General features: G+C 54.3%; 1 protein-coding gene across 3 annotated transcripts in view; it reads right to left on the bottom strand.

Annotated features, from left to right (window-relative positions):
• The window catches only part of NIBAN2 (niban apoptosis regulator 2), a 72,858-nt gene that overhangs the window by 40,048 nt on the left and 7,687 nt on the right, over positions 1-25,123 (bottom strand). The window contains exon 1 of one of the 3 annotated variants that reach the window (XM_077965227.1): positions 22,447-22,763. The exons of 1 other annotated variant lie outside the window; for it this stretch is intronic. In XM_077965227.1, coding sequence (XP_077821353.1) covers positions 22,447-22,501 — 55 coding nt within the window. In that variant the 5' untranslated portion in view covers positions 22,502-22,763. 3 annotated transcript variants of the gene reach the window in all.

Genomic DNA, 25,123 nt, shown 5'->3' with positions numbered 1-25,123 from the left:
CCAAGATTCCAACATGCATGAAAGAGTTAATCCATTCCACAAAGATTTATCAGCACATCCTAGGTCAAGAATGACCCTTCAACAGTGCAGTGTCAATTCTGGAACAAGATCTCAGTTCAAATCCTAACTCCACCCTTTGCTGGCTATAGGACTTTGAGCAACATGTGGCTCAATTCTCTCTGAACCTCTGTTTCCTCAGCTGTAACATGGGAGTAACAGCAACCTGGCCAGGTGTGGTGGCTCATGCCTGTAATCCCAGCATTTTGGGAGGTCACCTAAGGTCAGGAGTTTGAGACCAGCCTGGCCAACATGGTGAAACCCCGTCTCTACTAAAAATACAAAAATTAGTTAGGCATGGTGGCACGTGCCTGTAATCCCAGCTACTCAGGAGGTTGAGGCAGGAGAATCGCTTGAACCTAGGAAGCGGAGGTTGTAGTGAGCTGAGATCATACCACTGCACTCCAGCTTGGGCAACAGAGCAAGACTCCATCTCAAAAAATACAACAACAGAAAAAAGCAGCAACCTGCCAGGCATGGTGGCTCACGCCTGTAATCCCAGCCCTTTGGAAGGTCAAGGTGGGCGGATCACCTGAGGTCAGGAGTTCAAGACCAGCCTGACCAACATGGAGAAACCCTGTCTCTACTAAAAATGCAAAATTAGCTGGGCGCAGTGGCGCATGCCTATAATCCCAGCTACTCGGGAGGCTGAGGCGGGAGAATCGCTTGAACCCTGGAGGCAGAGGTTGCAGTGAGCTGAGATCACACCATTGCACTCCAGCCTGGGCAACAAGAGCGAAACTCCGCCTCAAAAAAAACAAAAAAAAAAAAGAACCAGCAACCTTACCCCATCTTGCGGTGTGTCATAAGGATTCAATAAAATGAATAAACCCACAGAGCCTGGGCAAATGTGGTCTGGTGTTATCAATGGCAGTGATGGAACCTCTCGAAGGAGCTCCATCTGTCCCAGCATTGGTGGCCAGGCCATGAAAGGTCAGGGTGCCCAGTGGCATCTCTCATTAGTGCTTACAGTACTTCTCTGTCCCACGTTTCACGCCACGCAATGGGGACCAGAAAAGGGCGACCGGAACAGCAGCTCCCTGGTCCCTCAGCTGGCGGGTCATGAGATTAGAAGATGACACGCTGGAGGTTCAATCTTTCTGGACCCTCATCCCTCAGGTTAGTTCATCAGAAAGGGGAAGTGGAGCGAGAAATATCAATGAAGACTTCTGAAAGCCAACATCCAAAGAAACCGCACACCTGAGAACCTCAGCAGACCATGGCCCCCCTGCTCCGGGACACTGGCAAGGAGGACACTCTGGCCTTGCCGCCTCTCCCTTAGCTGCTGCATCCGTCACCAGAGATGCTGGTTGGGAAAATCAAGGGCCCTGAGTCCTCGTCCAGCTCTGCTGCCAACTCATGTGTGGCCCTGGGCAAGCTCCTGGTCTCTCCAAGGCTCTGCTTCCTGTAGGCAGCCTTAGGGGGTGGAGAAGTCCAAAGACCAAAAGTGCTTTGTTGTCGCCAATTCCCGAACCACATGAGGGCTTTCCTGCTGTCTTATATTTGTACCTCCCTTTTTTTCTCTTGTCTTATTGTATTGACTAAGACATCCACATGGATGCTAATGAAAATACCTCTAGGGTTTCAACATTAAGTTTCGGACTTGCTTGGTATGTGATGAGCGAAGCTGTGATGGGCTGAGCACCACGCAGGGGCTGCTTGGGGAAAGGAGGGAGGACTTCGTTCCTCTCCCCAAACCTTAGAGTTGGACAATTCCCTGGAAAACAGATGCTGGGGAAGCCCAGCCATAGCCACGCCCTAGCCAAAGGGAGCCCATTCTCAAGTCATGCACAGAAGACAGACAGGATCCCAACAAGGGCTTTTTAACTGTCTCAGATGCCCAGAAGGAGAGGGGACCCTGGGAGGTAGGGAGTGCCTCATCACTGCAGGTGTGCAAGCAGAGGGTGGAGGGTCAAAGAGCACCCACCTCCAAGAGTTGTTGTGAGGACTAAACAAGATGTGTGAGACGCACTTGTCACCCTGCCTGACTCCCCAGAAGAGCCCAGTAAATGCCAGCTTCTGTTCCAATAAGAACTAACAGCTGATAAGTGCGAGTCACTGTGGCCCAACCCCAGTGGAAAAGGACTAAACTCGGATACACAAACCCCACACATCTCATTAGCCAAGCATCCTCTACTGCTAATATCCTTTGCCTAAGTCCAAGTCAGGTCCTTCCCAAACTGCCTCGTGACCCCTGCTCACCCACCACTCACACACATGTGTACACCCACATGCATGCACACTCACATGCACGCCCACATGCATGCACTCACATGTGTATGCACACACATGCATATTCACACATGTGCATGCCCACATGCATGACTGACACACGTGCATCCACTCACACACATATGCACACTTACACATGTGCACACACATATGCCCACATATGTGTGGATCATGCCCACAGCTTCTGGCTCGCAGGGTCCTCTCAGCAAGCGGGACTGGGGAGGGGGGATTCCGCCTTCTCAAAGCCAGGGAGGGAAAGAAGGGGGAGAAGAGAACAAGAAAGATGAGCCAATATGAAAATCCACTCGTGTGCTTGCTGCTGCATCAGTGGAAACCCAATCCCAGGCTGGAATGCCAGGGACCCTTTAGACGGATAGAAGGAAAGTTTATTCAAATAACAAGACTCCCTTGGTCTGTGCTCTAAGCTCGGCCAGCAGCAGGTGCAGGGCTTGCCCTACCCTCAGGTCACCAGCTGCAGGTGTCCTCAGGCTCCGAGGGGGCCAGAAGGGGAGGTGGGAGAATGGCTCCCCTCCCAGCCCTGCCAGCCTCCCATTCTCTGTCTCAGGTGCCTGCGTGAACCCATTTATGCTCCCTGAGATACCCTGTGCAGCCAACAGGCTCTGTGGTCTTGGTTCGCTTCCCCGGGGGAGTCCCTTGAGGGTGAGTGGGGACCGCCTCAATGTCTCCCCATCACTGGCCAGTGAAATGGGGTGGTGATGCAGGGCTAAGAGCACTGGGCCCCCGAGTCCGGGTACCCGACTGCTGCTGGGTGACCCTAGACAAGCCCCTCACCCTTCCTGGCTCCCTGTCTCCTCCCCGTACCGTGAAGGGACTGGACACCATGGTGCTGAACCCTCAACACCCCAATGCCCTCCACCTGGGACATGGGACAATGCTCCTTCCCCACACATTGGGAGTCCCAGAGGAGCCCACCATTAAGCTTTGATGGAACTGACCTGAGTCCCAGCCACCAGCCTAGGGTGCTGAAAAGCACTTTCCCTGACTATTGCCAGCTCACTCACACAGGTCAGACCCCTCTGTTAGTCATTAGCACAGCTTTGCTTTAATACTTCATTGTTCCATCTCCATTTGCCCTAGGAGGGCAGGGACCCTGTCTGTCTCACTCATAATGTATGCCCAGCACCTAGCACAGCACTTTGCACATATATATATTTATCCCCTGACTGTGTGACATTAGACCGCAGCTCTGCAGTTCAGTCTCCCGGGCATGTTAAGACACCAGAGGAGGATGGCATTTTCCCAGAAAGGTTAACTCCAGCTTGGGGACAGACACTTCCCAGCCCCCAAGGGCCATATAAACCAGGGCCTCTCCAATCCCAGTATGGCCCAAGAGGCAGGACCGTTCCTGCAAAGATGGGGCTGGGTTTGGGGCTGGGCCAGGTCAAGGTCACACATCAGCAGCAGAAAAGGTCACCACCCCGTCATGGAAACTAAGGCGGTCACCTAAGCTCAGATCCTCCGCGTGCTCTCCCTGCTTGGATCCTGTCAAATGATCCGGCACCTGCAAAGAGCAGCGAAACCAGAGCTGGCGGATCCTGCACTTCAACCCCCTGTCCCCTGTGTGCTGGGCCGGTGAAAGGCCTGGATCCGCCAGCCACTCCCCTGGGGCACACCCATCACTCTGCTTCTGTGTCCCCATTAAGAAAAGGGAAGCAGTGATCCCCACCCCACAAAGGGACAGATGGAACGGCACTTTGAAAAAACACTACAGGCTGGGTGCGGTGGCTCATGCCTGTAATCCCAACACTTTGGGAGGCCGAAGTGGGTGGGTCACCTGAGGACAGAAGTTCGAGATCAGCCTGGCCAACATAGTGAAACCCCATCTCTACTAAAAATACAAAATTGGCAGGATGCCGTGGCTCACACCTGTAATCCCAGCACTTTGGGAGGCCGAGACAGGCCTGAGATCAGGCCTGAGATCACCTGAGATCAGGATTTTGAGACCAGCCTGGCTAACATGGTGAAACCCCATCTCTACTAAAAAAACAAAAATTAGCCGGGTATGGTGGTGGGTGCCTGTAACCCCAGCTACTCGGGAGGCTGAGGCAGGAGAATCACTTGAACCTGGGAGGCGGAGGTTGCAGTGAGCAGTGATCGCGCCATTGCACTCCAGCCTGGGCGATAGAGAGAGACTCTGTCTAAAAAATAAATATATATATACACAAAATTAGCTGGGCGTGGTGGCACATGCCTGTAGTCTCAGCTACTTGGGAGACTGAAGCAGGAGAATCACTAGAACCCGGGAGGCAGAGGTTGCAGTGAGCTGAGATTGCGCCACTGCACTCCAGCCTGGACAACAAGAGCAAAACTCCAAAAAAAAAAAAAGAAAAGAAAGAAAAGAAAAGAAGGAAGGAAGGGGAAGGGGAAGGGGAGGAAAGGAAAAAAAAACTACCACAGTGTCATGCACATGGGAGCTGCTGCCAGGCTGGCAAGAACCACAGCACCGATCTCTGGGAAGTTTTGGTTCCCTCAAAGCCCATGCTCTCTCTACTCTGGGCCTCTGCAGAGCTGCCCTCTGCCTGTAACTCTCTCCTCCTGTATCCTTTGTGGCTCACCTGAGAGGTCCCCTCCATGAGCTCGGTCAGCAGCAGGTGCAGGGCTTGCCCCACCCTCAGGTCACCAGCTGCAGGTGTCCTCAGCTGGGCCTCCCATGACTCTGCAGGTCTGGATTGGGGCTGCTCCCTGGCTCCCAAAGACGTTCTAGCCCCCACCTCTGCTGGTGTGCCATGCTGGGTCTGTCTTCCCCAGAGAGGGGTCCCCAGGAGGGCAAGCACCGTGGCCGCCTCCCCACCCAGCACCCCCAGTCCCAGCACATGGCCTGACACTGACCAGAGAAGGCTCTCAAACCATGTGGAATCAATGGATTAATCCCATTAATTGATTTAAGCTTTCCAACACAGCATTGTTTACAACAAGAAAAAATAGAGATGGACGCCATGGCTCATGCCTGTAATCCCAGCAGTTTGGGAGGCTGAGGCAGGAGGATCACTTGAGGCCAGGAGTTTCAGACCAGTCTGGACAACAAAGTTAGAATCCATCTCTACAGAAAATTTTTTTAAAAAATTAGACCAGGCATGGTGGCTCACGCCTGTAATCCCAGCACTTTGGGAGGCCCAGGCAGGTGGATCACGAGGTCAAGAGATCGAGACCATCCTGGCTAACACGGTGAAACCCTGTCTGTAATAAAAATAAAAAAAAATTAGCCGGGCGTGGTGGCAGATGCCTGTAGTCCCAGCTACTTGGGAGGCTGACGTAGGAGAATGGCGTGAACCTGGGAGGCGGAGCTTGCAGTGAGCCAAGATCGCACCACTGCACTCCAGCCTGGGCGACAGAGCGAGACTCCATCTCAAAAAAACAAAACAAAAAAATTAGCCAGGCATGGTGGCACAAGCCTGTAGTCCCAGCTACTTGGGAGGCTGAGGTGGGAGGATTGCTTGAGCCCAGGAGACTGAGGCTGCAGTTGGCCATGATGGTGCTACTGCTCTCAAGCCTGGGCAACAGAGCAAGATGCCATCTCAAAAACAAACAAACAAAAAAAGAAAAACAGAAAAAGTCTAACTGCCTGGCAATAAGGCTTTGGCTGAGTAAGTTAAAATACAGACTATTGAGGCGTAATGGAATATTCTTTTTTTTTTTTTTTTTTTTTGAGACAGAGTCTTTAGTACAGTGGCATGATCTTGGCTCACCGCAACCTCTGCCTCCCCGGTTCAAGTGATTCTCCTGCATCAGCCTCCCGAGTAGCTGAGATTACAGGCACGCACCACCACACCCAGCTAATTTTTGTATTTTAAGTAGAGACAGGGTTTCACCATGTTGGCCAGGCTGGTCTCCAACTCCTGACCTCAGGTGATCCGCCTGTCTCAGCCTCCCAAAATGCTGGGATGACAGGCATGAGCCACCTCGCCCAGCCATAATGGAATATTTTATATCCATTCAACAAGGAGGAGGCCCACTACCCACTATTAAGGTAGAAGAACAAATTATGTATCAGGAAGGTGCCTGAAAGTCTTTTCTGGGTGGTAGGATTATTGGTGATTTTCATTTTCTTCCCAATATCTGTATTTTCTAATTTTCTTTGACCACTAGATATTGCTTATATAACAAGAACAATAATAATAAAGGGGGGAAAATAATAAAGGGGGAAGACTGGGGAAGCTCAAAGTTGAAAGGTCAAGCCTCCAGACCTGTAAGAACCTGACCTTTGGCAGATGCTGGCAGGTGGGAGCCACAGTGGGTCTGAGGGGGAGGTCAGAGCTCACTGCCAAGCAATCTGATCTAATACCATCCTGGCCATCAAGTTCAGGCTGCTGAGGCTCTTCCAGTAGCGAAGGAGTTCCCTGGCTGGGGACTGAACCCCAAGGACAGAAATTCTTCCTGAGTATTTGCTGTGTGCCAGGTACCAGGGGTGGCCCTGGCATAAAGCTCACAACAACCCTCTTAAAGGTAGCTGCAACCATCCCCATGCTACAGATGGGTAAGGAGAAGAAGAGAGCTGAGGTCCTCATGGAGACAGGCAGAAGGGAAGCCCTAAGCACAGCAGAATGGAGTCCTCATGCTCAGCCTCGTGCAGCGCGTGCCTTTGGCCACCCAAGTTCTGTGCCAGGTACCAGCATCCCTGGGGACCTGGAGCTCTGTCTGGCCTGGAGCCCTATCTTGCTCTGTTGCCCAGGCTGGAGAGCAGTAGCGTGATCCAGCTAATTGCAGCCTCAACCTCGTGGGCTCAAGCAATCCTCCCACGTCAGCCTCCCAAGTAGCTGGGACTATAGGCTTGTGCCACTATGCCTGGCTAATTGTTTTTAATTAGCAGGGACACCTCTGGACTGGAGGTCTGATAGGCCATAGGCTTTCCCAGTTGGATGGTACCCAACCACTCCTCACCATCCCACTGCCCCCACCCACGCCCGGCCTTCAGCACTCATCACGGAGACAGACTCCTCATTTGTGGAATCCATCTGCCATCTCTGGGCTAAACTACCACAATTCTATCTGCTCATAGCCACTGGGGGCTCAGAGGCTAGGCACACAGAAAAAGCCTACCTAACACAAGTTTGTTGCTGTCCATGCCCTTGTCACAGAAATTGAGTCCTCGTTCTAAAGTCCAGCTAACAAGTGTTCATGAGAAGGACTCCCCACTTCCCAGTCCCTTTGCCTGGCACTCAAGGTTATGCTCAGCTCCCCACCTTGGATAAGCAAGGGTCTATGCCAGGCCACGCCCTCCACTCACGCTTACCCCAACTCTGCTGGCTAAAATCCCTCCTGTCCTCGGATATTCAGCTCAAACACCCCTCTTCCAGAATTTTTCCTTCCGTCTTCCCCTCTCTGGAGCCTGTCCTGTGCTTGCAACCCCTTGGGGCTCCAGTCAAGCCAGTATGGCTTAGATTCTGAAGTCAGACAGGAATCAAATTGTTCCACTAAATACAGTCAATAGGGTTGGCTTTTTTTTTTTTTTTTTTTTTTTTGCTTTTTGAGACAGGGTCTCACTCTGTCACCCAGGCTGGAGTGCAATGGCACGATCTTGGCTCACCACAACCTCGGCCTCCCAGGTTAAAGCAATCCTCCTGCCTCAGCCTCTTGAGTAGCTGAGACCACAGGCGCGTGCCCCCATGCCCAGCTAATTTTTGTATTTTTAGTAGAGACGGGGTTTCACCATGTTGGCCAGGCTGGTCTCAAACTCCTGACCTCAGGTGATCTGCCCACCGCAGCCTCCCAAAGTGCCAGGATTACAGGCGTGAGCCACCAAAGTGCTGGGATTACAGGCCTGAACCACCGCATCCAGCCAGGTTATTCTTTTTGATTTAATACACTCAGTATAAAAAAAAATAAATAAATAAATAAAATAAAAAACAACAACAAAAAAAATCAGGAGAGAATGAAAAAATTTAAATAATCCATTATCCTGCCACCCCAAAATAACCTCTATTTCAATTTTGGTGAATTTCTTTCCTTATTTTGTTCTGTGCCTATACAAACATACACACTTTCAGACATACAAAACTGAATCATCACTTTTAATGGCTACATATTATGTCATTGAACAATGCCCGCTAATACATTGTTTCCATTACATCCCCCATGCTGTAATGTAACCATTTTGTTACCTAATGGGGTATATTCTAGATGTGAAATGTGGGGGTGGGTTTCTCCCAGGGCTTTGGGCCACTTTTTTGCTGTCCTGTATATTGGTGGTGGGACTGGGGAGGGGGATGACCACCCTTGCCAGCCCCCATTTCCTGCCTAGCCTTTAGAAGGTCCTAATACTTTAGTCACAGCAGTTTCCAGACCCCATAGTTCTGTCTAGGGACACACAAAGGAGGGATTCAGGACAACAAACCCAGCTCTCAGTGCAGTTCCACAGTCCCCAGGCTAAAATCCCGATGCCAGCCCACCCACCCAGAACCGTGGGGGGCCAGTGGCGGACCCCGGGCCTCCTGAACAGCACACCTTAGAGTGAGGAGTGGCAGCTCACGTCTGTAATCCCAGCACTTTGGGAGGCCAAGGCAGGCAGATCACTTGAACAGCACACATCTAAGACGGGTGATGAGATCCTGAGGCCCCAGGTGGGCACAGGACTTGCCACAGAGCTGAACCTCCTCCCTTTCCCACTCGGGGGGCTGTGTTTCCTCTTCTGTGACAGGAAAGCAAACCACAGGCACTGCTGGGGAGATCCCGGGACACGTGAGCTCCCAGGGAAGAGTGGCCATTTCTTTATAGCAATTTGCCCTCTGGTAATGATTTTAATTAATGACTGAGTGGTAATTGTTCAGTGTGTCTCCTGACCAGCCAGGAGCTCTACAAGGGCAGGGCCAGGGTGAGATTGACTGGGCTGTTTCAGCCGCACCAGCTCAGATCCAAGCCCTGGGTGGGCCCTCAGCGGGTGCCCGCCCCAGGCCTGACACACAGGGGGTCACCAGGACCAGGGCCCAGGTGTCCACCCCGCCCTACCCCCACCCCTCCATCCCTGCCTGTCACGCTCAGAAGCTGCAGAAGGCCAGGAATAGAGAGGAACTCAGAGAGAGAGCCGGCCAATCCAAGAAGGACTCTACCCGCCTCACCCTAGGGGCTCAAGGACAAGAATGAAGGGCTCAAAGCCAGTGAGTCACGCTTCGAGGAACACAGGCAGGAGGAAGGAAGTTGTGGATGGCCACACGGCTTCGTGCCTGCGGGTCTGAGACACAGAGGGGCCCAAACCACTCCTTCCACAAGGGCAGGGGGGATGTCACCACTCCAAACCCCTCCCACATCTTCCCTTTCCCTCTGTAACTAGCCCCCACCAACCACACACACACACATTCTGCACCTACCAGGCCCTTCATCCATGGAGCTTTGGGATCCCCATGCTCCCAGGTTGTAGGACCTTGCGATGGCATTCATTCATTCATTCGTTCCTGCTAGGGAACTAAAACAATTTGCACTAATAAATGTTCATTACAGTTATTGACTCCTGAGCATTTCTTATGCTTTACACACATAATTTTTTAATAACCTTTACAATCCAGTGGGTTAGAAGTATTATCACGCCCATTTTACAGCTAATGAAACTAAGGCATAAAGTGTCACGGCACCTGACCTAGTGGCACTTGTTCAGCTGCTGGTGGAGCAAGTCTGAGCTGTGAGGCCACCTGTCTACCTCAGGGGAGCCCAAGGTGAGTGAGCCCTCAGGTACTTGTATCATAGATGGGAATTAGAATCACAACCATGGGGCAGGGCGCAGTGGCTCATGCCTGTAATACCAGCACTTTGGGAGGCCAAGGCAGGCGGATCATGAGGTCAGGAAATCAAGACCATCCTGGCTAACACGGCGAAACCCTGTCTCTACTAAAAATACGAAAACAAATTAGCCGGGTGTGGTGGCGGGCGCCTGTAGTCCCAGCTACTCAGGAGGCTGAGGCAGGAGAATGGCATGAACCCAGGAGGTGGAACTTACGGTGAGCCGAGATCGCGCTACTGCACTCCAGCCTGGGCGACAGAGCAAGACAACGTCTCAAAAAAAAAAACAAACAAACAAACAAAAAAAAGAATCACAACCATGGATGGGCTGGGCACGGTGGTTCAAACACCTGTGATCCCAGCACTTTGGGAGGCCAGGCAGGAGGATCGCTTAGCTCAGGAGTTTGAGACCAGCCTGGGTAACACACGAAGACTCTGCCTATACAAAATATAAAAATAAATTAGCCCCATGTGATGGTGCACACCTGGGATCCCAGCTACTGGGGAGACTGAGGCAGAAGGATTGCTGGAGCCTGAGCGAGGGGTCGAGGCTGCAGTAAGCTATGATTGCAATACTGCACTCCAGCCTGGGCAACAGTGCAAGACCCTGTCTCAAAAACAAAAACAAAAAAGAATCACAACCATGTGAGAAGGGCTACAGGTACACACAGGTGGCCAAGGGGCTGTGGGAGCTCAGAGGAAAAGTCTGATCCCACCTGCCAGGAGTGGGGCTGCTGGCTGCAGGGCTTGGTCTGTGAGGGCACTTCAGGGTCTGGACTTGACCTTGAGGACACAGGGCAGCCTGGAAGGGTCAGTCTGAAGGAGGGTGACACATGGTTAGTAGCAAGGTCACTCTACTACCAGAGGCTCTTATCCAACCCCTCCATTGAACCATGGGGGAAACTGAGGCCTGGAGGAGAGGCAGGAGTTCACACAAGGCCACAGAGGTCTGAAGCTGGACTGGCCTCCCATCTACAGAGTTGGATTCCCAGAAACCACACAGGGGACTGCAGGAAGAGGGGAGGGAGGGCGGGGGCTCAGCCCCAATTGCACAGGAAGTCTGCCAGGCTCCACCCGGGGGCCTCCAAGCAGGGCAAGCCACCCAGCCCCCAGCCTGCAGGGCAGGCACCAGAAACAGCTCCTCTCAGATTCTGCCACAGTCTCAGCAGGAAGACAGGAAAGCTGAGCTGGGCAGCCTGCTCTAGCCGGGCCGGGATTGGAGGTTTGGTCTCCCAGGACCAGGCCGGCTCTCAGGTCACTGAGAAAGTCACTCCTCTGCTCCAAGAGGGGCCCCTGCCTCCGACCAGAGAGAAATGAAGAGTTTCTGAGATCCCAGTTGGCCTCGGGTCAGGGTGAGAGAAAGGGCTCAGTGTATTCAAACAGTTGGCTCAAATCTTTCCCCATCCTGCCACCCTCCTTGAGAGATGGGGTCACCTCTACTCTAGAGATGGAGAACTGAGGCCCAGAGGAGAGACGCCCCTTGAGGTCACACAGTGAGCTGTGACTGCCCCAAGCCGGGCCAGGAGAGCTGACCCCAGGAGAGTCCTAAGGGGTCAGCCCCTATCCCCTTGGAAGGAGGGGCTGCCCCTTTCCCCCTCCCCTTTTCCTGGCAGCCTGAAATACAGGAGTGGGGGTGGGAGGGGCGTGTGGCTTTGGCTTTTTAAGTCCAACACAGCCCCTCACTGTCTGTGCACAGACAGGCCTGGGCTGGCTCCTCGGACACAGGCCCATCTGTGAGGCCCCCACAGGGCTTGCTTCTCTCCCAGAGAGCTTGTTTGTTTACCCAGTTTTCATAATTATAAGTTCTGCAGCCCCACCCGGCCCAATCACTCCTTCCCTGGCCATCCCTTGCCATCTGGGGCCCTGCACGGGTGCGGGGGGCAAAGTAAGAAGTCGGAGAGGGAAAAGCTTCATGCTGGGGTCAAGGCCCTGGGTTCCAGCCAAGCTCTGGTGCCCCTGAGAGCATAGGCATGTCCCTTCCTCTTCCTGGGCCTCAGTTTACTCAGGCATGAGAAAAAGGAGGGGATTGGTTAGAGGAGCTCATGGGGTCCTCCAGGGCTAGGAGGAGGAGGGGTCTGGGCCTGAAAAAGAAAAGCAGACACTTCTCATCAGCACCTCAAAAATCAAGGCAGGGCTGGGTGAGAGGCAGATACCTCCCCCAGCCCACCAGGCCTGCCCGCCCCAAAGCTCAAACCCAGCTCTCTTTTCTACCCTTCACCTCCCAGAGAACACTGCACTCAAAAAAAGCAAAAACAAAAAGCAAAACAGAAGCGCAATTGTCAGCTCCCTCCTCCTCTAGATGCCTGAATCACCCCTTAAATCTCTGACAGGCCAGACAAATGACACACAGCTTCCCTAAGAACTCAGCAAAAATGCAACTGCCATTTACTGGGCACCCTGCACAGGCCGGGAACTGCGTAGTGCACCTCCCAGAACCTTCACCCAACCCAAAGGCAGGGACCACCAGTCCCATCTTAGCAGCAGCTGGACCTCCAAGGAGGAGAGTTGTGTGCCAAAGGCCACATAGCTTCCAGTGGCGGAAGCATACTGCCACCAGGTCAAGACCAGACACGCTGCCTCTTGAGATGGGCCGCCTGAGTGTTGAAACAAACATACACTCCGGGAAACATAAAGATCCACGGACTTTGTAACATAAGCCACAGCACATCCAGCATGATGGAACCTTCTTGGCTGGCATGAGTTCCACGAGATCAGGGCTCATGTCACTGCTTCGTCCCCAGTTCCCAGCTCAGGTCAGGCACAGGACAGCTTTCAGAGCAAGCTCTTCCTTCAACAGCAAGATGGCCTCCTACAATACGGAGGTGCTGCACCTGCTCAGTGCCTTCAGTGCAACCCAAGGCCCACAGGTTCCCAAGAGGTCAGAGCTGGAAGGGCATGCCCGTTGCACAGATAGGCAAAGTGAGGAGGAGGCACAGAGAGAAGAAAGGGCTTGCCAGAGGTTGCCAGGCACACATCCTGGGGAGCCTGCCTCCTAGCCCACACCTACCAGGGGCTCCTGGCAGGTGGAATAAATCAGGTGAGTGGAGCACGAGTGGGTGGGCGGCTTCTTCCCAAGGGACTCCTTTTCTAGAAGGTGCTAAGCTTCACAAATTCAGCTGGATGCAAATAGTTCTGCTCAGCATGGGGCATGGGAAAGACGGATGGCAGCTGCAGTTGGCTTGGCCACAGACAGGCGGGTGGGAAAATGGGGTCTGCACTTTGCAAACCACAGTTCATTCTTCCTCGCCTCCTGGATGCCCAGTTACCCCTTGGGCCTCCACCCCTGCACGTGGACCCTCCACCCAGCACCCACGCCAACACATAGCACTTCCGGTCTGCAAGAGGAGGGCCTCCCTTGGCCAATGTCCTGTGTGAGCCACACATAACGGTAACAGCGGATGAACCAGGAGCTGATGTTCCCTGAGCGCGAAGAGCTCCGGCCACATCATCTCACCGACCCTACACAACAGCCTCGGGGGCCTGGGATACTGTTGTGCTCACTTTACAGATGAGGAATTTGAGGTCCAGAGAAGGGAGGGCAGCTGCCAAACGACAGGGCAGTCCTGACAGCATCTCAAAACCAGGTCCTCCGACTCCCGGCCTCTTTCTACTCTGCCCTTGGAGGGGAAGAAGGTTCTCATTTTCAGGGCTGCCTGGGAAGGGAGTGAGTTTCCTGTTACTGGAAGAGTGGGAGCGGAGGCTGCAAGACCAGTGGTTGGAGGTCTGCCTTGATAAAACAACCTACAGAATCTGGACAGGTTTCCCTGTAGCCAAGAGTCACGGACATCAGCTCGCCCCAGCCCTGCCCAGCACCATCACTGAGGCCTGGCCACGCCACCCCTCTGTACACACATGTCCCTCACTGCACCTGACCCCCACCCACGCAGGTCCAGTCCCTCTCACCACAGGGTTCATCTCCTCCCATCCACACTCACTCACAGTTGACCCACCGGTGCCACTTCTGCCTGAAAATGCCTCCAAGGCCTCCCCAGGACCGTCAGGACAAAAGCCTCTCCTTTCTAAGACCAGCCCTTGTGGTTCCCTCTACCTTCCCCATCCTGAGTCCCAGCAGGACTGGCCCACCCCGGGCCAGTCTCTCTTACACCTTCCCAAGGAAGGCCTTTCCCTTTGGGAAAACTGCTTGCCCTGAGGAGGGACGGCCAGCCAGGAAGCACACGCAGGCAGACACCATGTGATTGTGCAGCTGTGTGTCCCTGGTGCCCGGTACAGCGCCGGGCACACAGTAGGTGTTCAATAACTATTGATTGAATTAATACAAGAAATAAGAACTGGCCGGGCGCGGTGGCTCACGCCTGTAATCCCAGCACTTTGGGAGGCCGAGGCGGGTGGATCACGAGGTCGGGAGATCGAGACCATCCTGGCTAACACGGTGAAACCCCGTCTCTATTAAAAATACAAAAAATTAGCCGGGCGAGGTGGCGGGCGCCTGTAGTCCCAGCTACTCGGAGGCTGAGGCAGGAGAATGGCGTGAACCCGGGAGGCGGAGCTTGCAGTGAGCCGAGATCGCGCCACTGCCCTCCAGCCTGGGCGACAAAGCAAGACTCCGTCTCAAAAAAAAAAAAAAAAGAAATAAGGACTATGTGTGTCGGGGGCCAGAGCTCATCACACCCCTTGATGGTCTCACAGGCATGCACATCCATTTCTACATAGAAGTCATCCAGCCCTGCCTTTGGAAGGCATCTTGAGACCCCTACAAAAGGGTTTTCAGAGGCAGAGAATTCCCAAGAGTAGATACTGGCCTTGAGGTCACAGATACCAGGCTTGAGGCTTACGAGCCTCGTTCTTGAAACATGGGTGGGCAAGGAGGGAGCACGTTCCCGCCCGTCTTCCCATCCTTTTCCTCTGTGCACTGCCACATGCCAGACACAGAGTGGATGCTGCTGCCGAGTGACTGACCTTGTTGGAACCACAGCCCCATCCCACCGCCCTCCAAGAACTCGCTGGATACCCCAGGTATCCAGGGCCACAGGCTGGTGCTCCTCTGACCTTGGAAGGGAAGAAGGTTCTCGTATTTAGGGCTGCCTAGGAAGGGAGCGGGTCATGTCAACTTCCTGGAACACATGGCAGGGAGAAGGGGATTCAAGAGGCCACAGACGGACCAGACACATCTCCCTGGGTGTCAAGTTAGCTCAATAAAGTCACAGTCATAATAGCTATCACTCACGTATTGTCACCTCCCACCAACACTGTTCTGTACCGACCAGGGGACTTGACCCTCACACCTCGAGATGCCAGAACTATCATCCTCATGGAAGGAGGGCTGTGAGGCTCAGAGAGGGTGACTGACTTGCCCCCAGACACCAGTCCATCGAGTGGCAGAGCCAGGACTCGAACCCAAGCAGTCTGACTGGAAAGCCTTCCCCAAAACCTCTGGTCTCCCGGCTTCTTCAGGCTTACCATCCACTATGTCACCAGACAGGCCCCTTCACCTTCGTGGGTCAGAAGCAGCCCAGCTCCAAAAAAACAGGACCAGTCCCAGGGGGTGGACACTTCCTGTTCTTCCAGTTTTAAAATGTGTGAGATCAAAAGATTGTAGCCTTCCATGACTCAGGCCCTAAGATTCTACCAGGAGAAGAGAATGGCTTTGCTCCACCCTCACCGGTTTTAAACCTAGGTATCTGCCCCGACTCCTTCCTTAAACCTCTGCCCAGCAGCGTCTACACAACACCCTTCTTCCTCCGGCACAGAAGTGGATGGGGTGGGGCAGGGCAAGGAAAAAGCAGTGCAGGAATTTCTGCAACCGCAGGATGATGCTTGCAGGAGCCCGGGGTGGAGTGAGTCATGAGCTCTGCCCGCAGGGAAGGAGGGGGGGCGGGGCGCAGGGAAGGAGAACGGGGCTGGTCAGAGGCTGTGAGTCTCAGACTGAGTAATGACGGGTGGGATAGATTTGTGCAACCTATGGGAGTCTGACACAAGGTGCTGTATTCCCACTTGGTTCCTCCTCCCACTTCCTTTCCCCACCTCCAAAAGCTTACCTCTCTAGGAGGCCTTTTTCACAGTGTCCCCCTGCCCAATCTGGACACCACGGACGACATAGTCATAGCGGAACGTGGTTTAAATAGCTAAGGCCTTGGACTCCTCGCGGTCCAGGCCTGCCACTGAGGTGCGGATTCAATGAGATAACACAGACAAAGGAAGGCTTGGCACATAGCAAGTCCTCAGTTAAACCGTTGCTAATCTTTACGGTTATCACCCCGAGCCTGATTATCTATTTGAGGACAGAGGGACACTTTCAAATAGAATAAAATGCAGCCTTTGGGGATGCTTCCAGGGAGGTTTTAATGACCTGGGAGAGACGTTTATTATAAATCACGTAGTGAAAGAAGCGAGACACAAACTTGAGTCATGGTCCCGGCAAAGTGTAACGATCGCCACAGAAGGGAAGTACTTCCAGAGGATGAAGTGGTTATTGCGGGATGGCGGGTGAGTGGTTCCTATTCCTGTTTTTCTGCTTCACTCCTCAGACAGCAGGGAGGGCAGCCATGGCCCAGCGTGGGTTTAGAAAGGTCTCTTCGGCAGTGTGTGTGGGAAGGACTAGAGGCTCCGAGGAGGCTGGAGCAGCTCCGAGTAGGCGAGGCCAGCACTCAGGCCCCAGCAGTGGGAAAGGAACAGAGTCGGGGGGACTAGAGGAGGCTGGATGGAGGGGAAGGCAGGGTCAAAGCCAACAAAAGCATGTTACGTAAGACTCAACAGAGAGACACCAGCATCCTCAGACGCTTCACCCCCAGGGGCTGACCCAGACCTTGGCTAAGGGCAGCAGCCCGGGCCCAGGCACTGCTTCCGGCCAGCCTGGTCTCTCTGCAAAGTCCAGGGGAGCAATGAGGAAGCCGCACAGCAGGGTGAGGGGTGGCAGAAGGTGGAACCCCTCCATCCCTTCACTCTTGGCACCTACAGCCACTTCCCAAATGTTGAGAGGTAGATTTTTTTTTTTTTTTTTTTTTGAGACAAGAGTCTCACTCTGTCACCCAGGCTGGAGTGCAATGGCGCGATCTTGTCTCACTGCAACCTCCGCCTCCCGGGTTCAAGCGATTCTTGTGCCTCAGCCTCCCAAGTAGCTGGGACTATAGGCACGCACCACCAGGCTTGGCTAAATTTTTAGTAAAGACGGGGTTTCATCATGTTTGCCAGGCTAGTCTCAAACTCTTGACTTCAGGTGATCTGCCTGCCTCAGTCTCCCAAAGTGCTGGAATTATAGGTGTTTGAGTCACCGCAACCAGAAGAGAGGTTAAGTTTTTAAAATAACTTTGGAAAAAGGCTCAATAAGTAATTAAGACACCCTTCTCATATCTGGTTGTCAAAAGGAGAAAAATGCTCAATGCTAAGGTCCACCTTGGCAGAAGAGTGTCAAACGTCTGCTGCCTTCTTAAAGGCTATGTGTCCGTCTATCAAAAGGTGACCCAGGCCGGGCATGGTGGCTCATGCCTGTAATCCCAGCACTTTGGTAGGCAGAGGCGGGTGTATCACCTGAGGTCAAGAGTTCGAGACCAACTCGACCAATATGGTGAAACCCCGTCTCTACTAAAAATACAAAAATTAGCCAGGCGTGGTGGTAGGCGCCTGTAGTCCCAGCTACTCAGGAGGCTGAGACAGGAGAATTGCTTGAACCTAGGAGGCAGAGGTGGCAATGAGCCGAGATCATGCCACTGCACTCCAGCCTGGGCCACAAAGCGTGACTCCGTCTCAAAAAGAAAAAAAAAAAAAAGTGACCCAGGAGTTTTATTTCAGGGCCTCTCTGATACTGGAACATTACCAGGTTTGTACCAGCAGGTTCAAGCAGCACTATGAATACTAGCAAAATACTTGGACAACCCAAACGTCCATTCACAAGGGGCTGGGTAAATGAAGCATCCATGCACAGAAACGAACTCACCAAGAGAAGAATGAGGTAGTCTTGTGTGTTCTGACACAGAAAGATGTCCACCAGTTTACCAAGTGAAAAAAATCAAACCACAGAAGCGTAGAGCAAGGTCTCTTTTTATAGTCGGGTGTGGTGGCTCACACCTGTAATCCCAGCACTTTGGGAGGTCGAGGTGGGTGGATCACCTGAGGTCAGGAGACCAGCCTGGTCAACATGGTGAAACTCTGTCTCTACTACAAATACAAAAATTAGCTGGGCATGATGGTGCACGCCTGTAATCCCAGCTACTCAAGGGGCTGGGGCAGGAGAACTGCTTGAACCTGGGAGATGGAGGTTGCAGTGAGCTGAGATCTTGCCACTGCACTCCAGCCTGGGCGACAAAGTGAGACTTCATCTCAAAAAAAAAAAACAAAAAAAAAAAACAACTCTTTTTATAAACCAAGCTATTATGAGCATGTACAGAGAAAGGTAGGTTTGGAAACGGTGACACACCACACTTAAGTGACTTCTGGGAAGTGACATTTAAGGCAGAAAGATGGAGGGTGCTTTCATTTTTTATTTTTATTTTTTAATTTTTTAATTTTTATTTTTATTTTTTTTTTTGAGACGGAGTCTCGCTCTGTCACCCAGGCTGGAGTGCAGTGGCCAGATCTTAGCTCACTGCAAGCTCCGCCTCCCGGGTTTACGCCATTCTCCTGCCTCAGTCTCCCGAGTAGCTGGGACTATAGACGTCCGCCACCTCGCCTGGCTAGTTTCATTTTTTATTTTACCCTCTTAAATTGTTTGTGCATGTGTTACTTTTGCTCAGGCAATCCTTCCACCTCAGCCTCCCGTGTAGTTGGAACCACATGACCATGCCCGGATAACGTTTTGTATTTTTACTAGAGACAGGGCTTTGCCATGTTGCCCAGGCTGGTCTTGAACTCCCCAGTTCAAGCAATTCACCCTTCTCAGCCTCCCAAAGTGCTGAGATTACAGGCGTGAGCCACCACGCCTGGCCTGGGCATACATTACTTTTGAAATTAGACAAAATGTTCAGTGGTTGCCTAGAGTTGGGAGGGACTAGGAGGAAACAGGAGCAACTACTAAGGGAGTAAGAGTAAGGGATTTCTTTCAGAGCTGATGAAAACGCTCCAACTTTGATGGTGGCAATGGTTGTGCAATTCTGTGAATATACTAAAAACCACTGAAGTGTACACTTTAGGTGGGTGAATTGTATGGTAGGTGAATTATGCCTCAATAAAGCTGTTATTTTTGACTGGGTGTGGTGGTTCACGCCTGTAATCTTGGCACTTTGGGAGGCTGAGAAGGGCAGATCACCTGAGGTCAGGAGTTCAAGACCAGCCTGACCAGTATGGTGAAATCCCCATCTCCACTAAAAATACAAAAATCAGTCGAGCATGGTGGTGCGTACCTGTAACAGAGGGCTGAGGCAGGAGAATCACTTGAACCCAGGAGGTGGAGGTTGCAGTGGGCTGAGATTGTGCCACTGGACTCCAACCTGGGAGAGAGAGTGAGACTCTGTCTCCAAAAAACTAAAAAGATGTTAGCTGAGGGGCGGGAAGCTCACACCTGTAATCCTAGCACTTTGGGAGGCCAAGGCTCCCAAAGGAGCCTTGCTTGATCTCAAAGGAGGATTGCTTGAGCCCAGGAGTTCAAGACCAGCCTGGACAACATAGGGAGACCCTGTCTCACACACACACACACAAATTAGCTCGGCATGGTGGCGCATGCCTGTAGTCCCAGCTACTTGGGAGGCTGAGGTGGGAGGATCACTTGAGCCCAGGAGGTCAAGGCTGCAGTTAGCTATGATGATGCCACTGCCCTCCAGCCTGGGTGACAGAGCAAGACCCTGTCTCAAAAAAAAAAAAAAAAAATGTTACTCCAAGGTTGCAGAAGTTATATTGGGACCTTGAGCTGGCTTCAGTCTGGGGGAGATTTGTGGGGAAAATTTGGGACTGTTAGACCCTCAGAGCTGAAAGGGACTTCAGCCATCGAGTAGCCCACCCACTTCGGTTCACAACTAGGGAAACTGAGACCCAGGGAGAGGAAGTGGCCTGCCCAAGGATCCTCAGGCCTCCCAGCTCCCGGGCCAGAGCTTCTTCCTCCCCGCACACTCCCCCGTGTAAGGAGGCGGGAGTCAACCTGCCACCAGCCCCGCGGGGCTCCTGGTGTGGAGACAAGCCTCTGCTTGCCGGGGGCTTTGAAATCCCAGGATGAAAGGTGCCGTGGCAGCAAAACAGCACCGTGGCCGGGAGCACGCCTGACCTTTGCCAGGACTTGCAGGCAGGCTGGCATTCACCTGCTTACCTGCTCGGGGCGGACACAAAGCTACAGGTCAAACCTCGGAACCCTAACAGGCCCGGGAGCTCAGAGCAGTATGGGAAGGGATGTCCCTAACTCTGACATTTCTACTGGGGCACAGAACAAGGCCTCAGGTAGGGAGGGCTCTGGAATTTTAATTGCCGGCTTTGAGAGTACCTACTGCTCCTTGGGTGGGGTGAAGAAGGTGCCTGGATCACTGGAGACGGCAAATACACGCCCTCATTCCCTTCCAGCAGAGATTTCTAAGGCAGTTCACTTCCTCTGGAGGAGGCTGGGAGGCTTCCCGGCTGCCCCCTTCCGACACCCCACCCCTCCACATCAGGAACTCTCCTCAGGTGAGTCTGGACCAGGAATTCGAGGCGTTTAAAGAGGGTTATAAATAGCACTGAAGTGTGGAGAAGAGAGAGACCAGCAGGCTCTGAGTGGGCACAACTTTCTCCCACCCAGCCTGGTACCCAGAAAACAAATCCAACCCTCTCCAGTAAAGGACACTTCACCTTCTGTGGTCTCCGTCCACTCCCCTGTAACATGCCAGGGGAGAGCGGGTGGGCTGGCAATTCTCAGCCCAGGAGACAGGAAGGCAGGGAGGCCCAGCACTGAGTATGGGGAGAGGAAAAACCCCACGGAACGCATGGCACACCCCACCCAGGCCACTCGAGGGGCCTCCACAGGAGGTCCTGAATGGAGGGACTGTTACAGAGCCCCAGGAGGCTGCTGTGACAGGGAGGGGACAGGAAGGCTCCGCCCTGGCCCTTCCTCCTCCCAGAGTCCAGGCCTGGTCGACAAGGAGGCTTTCCAGGACTTCACTCCACACTGGTGAGAGGCTAGAGAGGGTCTGATTCATTTCCACATCACCCTAATCACCCCTGTGTCCAGCCAGCCCCAGGCCTAGAACAAGGGAGGGACTCTGGCCTTAGGACTTGGCCCACGACCACAGTCACTTGGCAGACCTCCCCAGCACCTCCCTGGTGCCCAGCATGGGTGCGGCCCTGGAGACATGGAGTTAAAGGACACCTGGCCACTGCTCTCAGGGCTTCTTGCTCTCAAGGGACCGTGGAGAACACGGTGGTGAAATTCTACAGGACACAAAAATAAGTGCAGGCAGACGCGGTGCTCAGGGCCCACTAGACAGTGAGGGGCAACCCACCTGAACCGTCACCCCACGTATAAGTGCCTCTCCTATGCCAGGCTCTGTGCTAAGCAAGCCATATGAGTTACTTCACATAAGCCTTCCAACAACTCATTAATAAGAAAGAAAGCACCGACCCCATTTCAAAGAGGAGAAAACCAAGGTGTACAGGACAGATGTCTGGGAAGCAAATGCTGGGATTCCACCCAGGGCAGCTCCACCAGCCAGGAGAGCTCGGCCAGAGAAGAGTTTCTCAGGCAGCCGAGATCCTCATCCTATCTCCGCCTTCTCCAGAGTCTGTAGGGAAAAGGAACCCAGGCCTCCACCGCAGCTCCGGCTTCCCCAGGAGCCTTGGGGACAGCTGTCCTTGGAAGAAGTGGCCACTGTGCAGTAATAGGCTGAGAGCAGGGTTGGCTGAAGGACGGGGTTGAAGGGGCTGGCGACTGGCCCTGAGGGCCCCCCACTCTGGTGACCAGTCCCCTGGCCCCTGCTGCTGACAGGGGCAGCCTGCTGTCTGCGCCAAAGAACATGGAACCCCACCGCCTCCGGGGCGCCCTATCGATCCCTGGCCCCGCTCCCCAGGATCAGTCCCGGGCCTTCATGGGCCCGTCCTCAGGAAGCCTCCGCCACGTGTACCAGGGCTGGGGCCCAGCGGAGCTGGGGACAGGACGGCTGGGGAGGAAGGTGAGCGCGCGCTGACTGGGTCAGGGAGATCCCAAAGCTGATAGCGGATGGGCTTGGAACGTTTCTGGGCGGGGACAGTCAACGGTGGGCGGCAGGCTGCGACCCCTGCCCCAGCTCGGCCAGGGGTTGTGAGCTGGGGTTAGCCAAGCCCGGGATCCGAAGGAGTTTCGGGAGAGAAGGGGTTCCGAGTCCCCTTCAGCCGGTAAAGGTGGCGCTCAGAAGAGCGCGGGAAGGGGCGCCCAGGCTCGGAGGGAACGAGCTCGGACGCGGGGCGCGCTCCCTGGCGGCTCCCACCCGCCCGGCCTGACTCCCCCGAGATCCCGGCCCCGGCGCCGACTGCTGGCCGGGGCGGGGGCGTGGTCCGGGGGTTCTGGCGGGACCCTGGGCGCGCGTGGCGCGGCGCGACCCTCACCTGCGATGTGCTGGCGCCGGGCGTCGTCCAGGTGTGTGGACAGCACGTCCCCCATGGCCAGGAGGAGTCGCGGCCCGATCCGGCCGACGCCACTGCTGTTGCCCGCGCTGCTCAGGCGGACGCCGCTGGCGCCATGGAACCCGGCCCGCCCTGCTTCCCCCGCTCCCGACGCTCCCGACGCCCGGCTGCGGCTTCCGCTCCGGCTCCGCTCCCGGTCGGGCCCCGTCCCACCAGCGGGCAGCCTTGGCCCCCTCCCCGCCTTCGGCCCTGCACCCCTGCGCCCTGCCCCGCCCCACCAGGCCACGCCCCCGCAGGGCAACCCCGCCCCCTCCCCGCCCGCTGCCCTGCACCCCTGCGCCCGCCGGGCCCCACCCCGCCCCACCCTCGGTCCTATACCCCTGCGCCCCACCCAGCCCCTCCAGGGCCCGCCCCGTATGCCCCGCCCCCTCCGCTGCCTCGGGCGGGCGGGGCACAGGGGCCGGGGACGCCGGGACCGCCCTGGAGACGGAGACAAAGAGAAGGTCCCAGAAAGGGAGACCGCGGAGAGACGCGCGGAGAGCGTACTCGCCCTGTACCTAAGCAGAGAAAGAGACGGGGCTGGTGGGGGCAGCTGAAAAACTGGGGGTGCTCTGAGAGACTCCAACCTGAGTGTCACCCCGCTCCCCTCCCCAACCGTGCCCGCGCGGGAAAAGAATCGCTCCGAGGAGGATGTGGGGCACTGGCAGGGGACGCCTGGACCTACGGACCGGAATTCGGTGTTCGCCCCCTCCTCTTCCCTGAACAGTGCCCCCTGCCCCCCCAGTCCCGCCCGCCACTGCCCGCGCTCAGGAAGTTCCCTGGCCTTGATTCGACCTGCCCCAGAAGGTGTGCCGGCCGGTCTTGCACAATGGCTATAGGAAGGGGGTGGGGAAGGCTCTGGCCCGAAGGCACCCCCGCCCCAGTGCCAGGCGGGCTTGCCTCAGGCCCAGCATATGGGCATTTCACGCGGGAGGCGGCTTGAGGGACAGAGCAAATCAGAAAAGGAAAAAGCAGTAGCACTTTACAGTTTGCAAAAGACTACCGGAATCAAAGCCTGGAGACCAACATGCACCAGCCTGTGGGGCTGGGCATGGGTGGGTCGCAGTGCCAGGGGAATGTGTTTCACTCTCAGGACATCCCAAGCTGGCAGGGGAGACAGTCAGGTTAACAAGTGGAATCCCCAGATCTCAATCCTTCCTTGGCTGCTGGTGCTCAGATCTCCTGATCTGCACCTGGACAAGGCCATCCACTTTCTGCTTGTTGACCCCTGGTAACTAAGCACTCACCACTTCTCTCATGCATTTCACCCTGTTATTGGACAGCTCTTAGTGTAACTGTGGCATAAGGCAGGAAGTGATGATGATAACAGTTAAATTTGCTGAGCACCTGTACTTCAGGCCTGTGCACACCACAGGAGGTAGGTTTGAAATGGATTAAAGTGATGCGGGCATTCATTCATGCATTCAGTCACTTACCAGTCATTCAGCAACGGATGGTCAACACCTGTATGTCAGACCCTCTGCTAGATGCTGGGGGTGAAAAGAGGAGGAAGCCCAAGCTGCCCTCCCCTCTGTGACCCTGGACAAGTGGCATTACCTCTTTGAACTTCAACTACCTCGTCTGTCAAAAGAGAATGACGCTTTTTGGGGGAGGGTTAAATGATATAACAAAATGCCCAGCATAGTGTCTGGCACCAGCGTCCATCATCTCTCAATAAACAGAACGTGTCATCCTATTATTCATAGTCCCTGCCCTCAAGAGCTTAGAGAAGCTTGAGGAAGGAGCAGAACATTCTGTTTTAAGGAAAATCACAGAGAGGGTAGGAACAGAACTGGAAGCTGAAAAACAAGACTTTTGACAGCAGATATTGAGAAACAGCATTCCAGGGAGTGGGGACAGCATGGGCAAGGGCCCGGCCTTTCAAGCACGGGATGCATTCATGCGTCAAAGAGTCATCATCAGGTGGAGTTGAAGTCATGCTGGCGGAGGTCACTAGTTTCCTTTTATAGAGGTGGAAACTGAGGCCCAGAGAGAGAAAGTGACTTGCTAAGGGCACACAGTGAGGCAGAGGGAGAACCTGGCCAAAGGTCAAGTCTTCTGGCACCCAGTGTCTGATTCTCTCTGCGCAACCAGAAGCAAGTGATGCTGATAACCTCGTTTCATTTTTCCCATAGCCCAAACTGTAGGATCTGTTCTGCCCAGGGAGGAGCAAGCTGGAGCTAGCTGGCATCTGGGCACCAGAGGCATCTTCTCGGCTGGGCTGGAGGCCTAGGCTAGATTGGGTAGAGATGGGGCCACAGCGACCTTTCCCCAGCCTTCAGGGCGCACCCAAGCCTGGAACACCCACAGCCTCCCTACCATGTGAGGCCCCTGGCCCAGGGTGGGACCCCAGATAGGGAGGCAACTTGAGCATCCAGAAGGTCTCCTCTTGCTTTGGAGACCTTCTGTCATATGTCACCTAATCCATCTGACCATCCATGGCTTCATATGTGAGAGGCACATGAGATGAAAGTGGAAAGGTGGCCAGGTGCAGTGACTCACGCCTGTAATCTCGGCACTTTGGGAGGCTGAGGAGGGCAGATCACGAGATCAGGAGTTCGAGACCAGCCTGGCCAATATGGTGAAACCCCATCTCTACTAAAAATGCAAAAGTTAGCTG

This window comes from Macaca mulatta, chromosome 15, assembly GCF_049350105.2.
Source record: "Macaca mulatta isolate MMU2019108-1 chromosome 15, T2T-MMU8v2.0, whole genome shotgun sequence".
In the NCBI taxonomy this organism is placed as follows: Eukaryota; Metazoa; Chordata; class Mammalia; order Primates; family Cercopithecidae; genus Macaca; species Macaca mulatta.
Note: the sequence above shows the minus strand (reverse complement) of the source record. Positions and strands in the feature narration are given on the sequence as shown.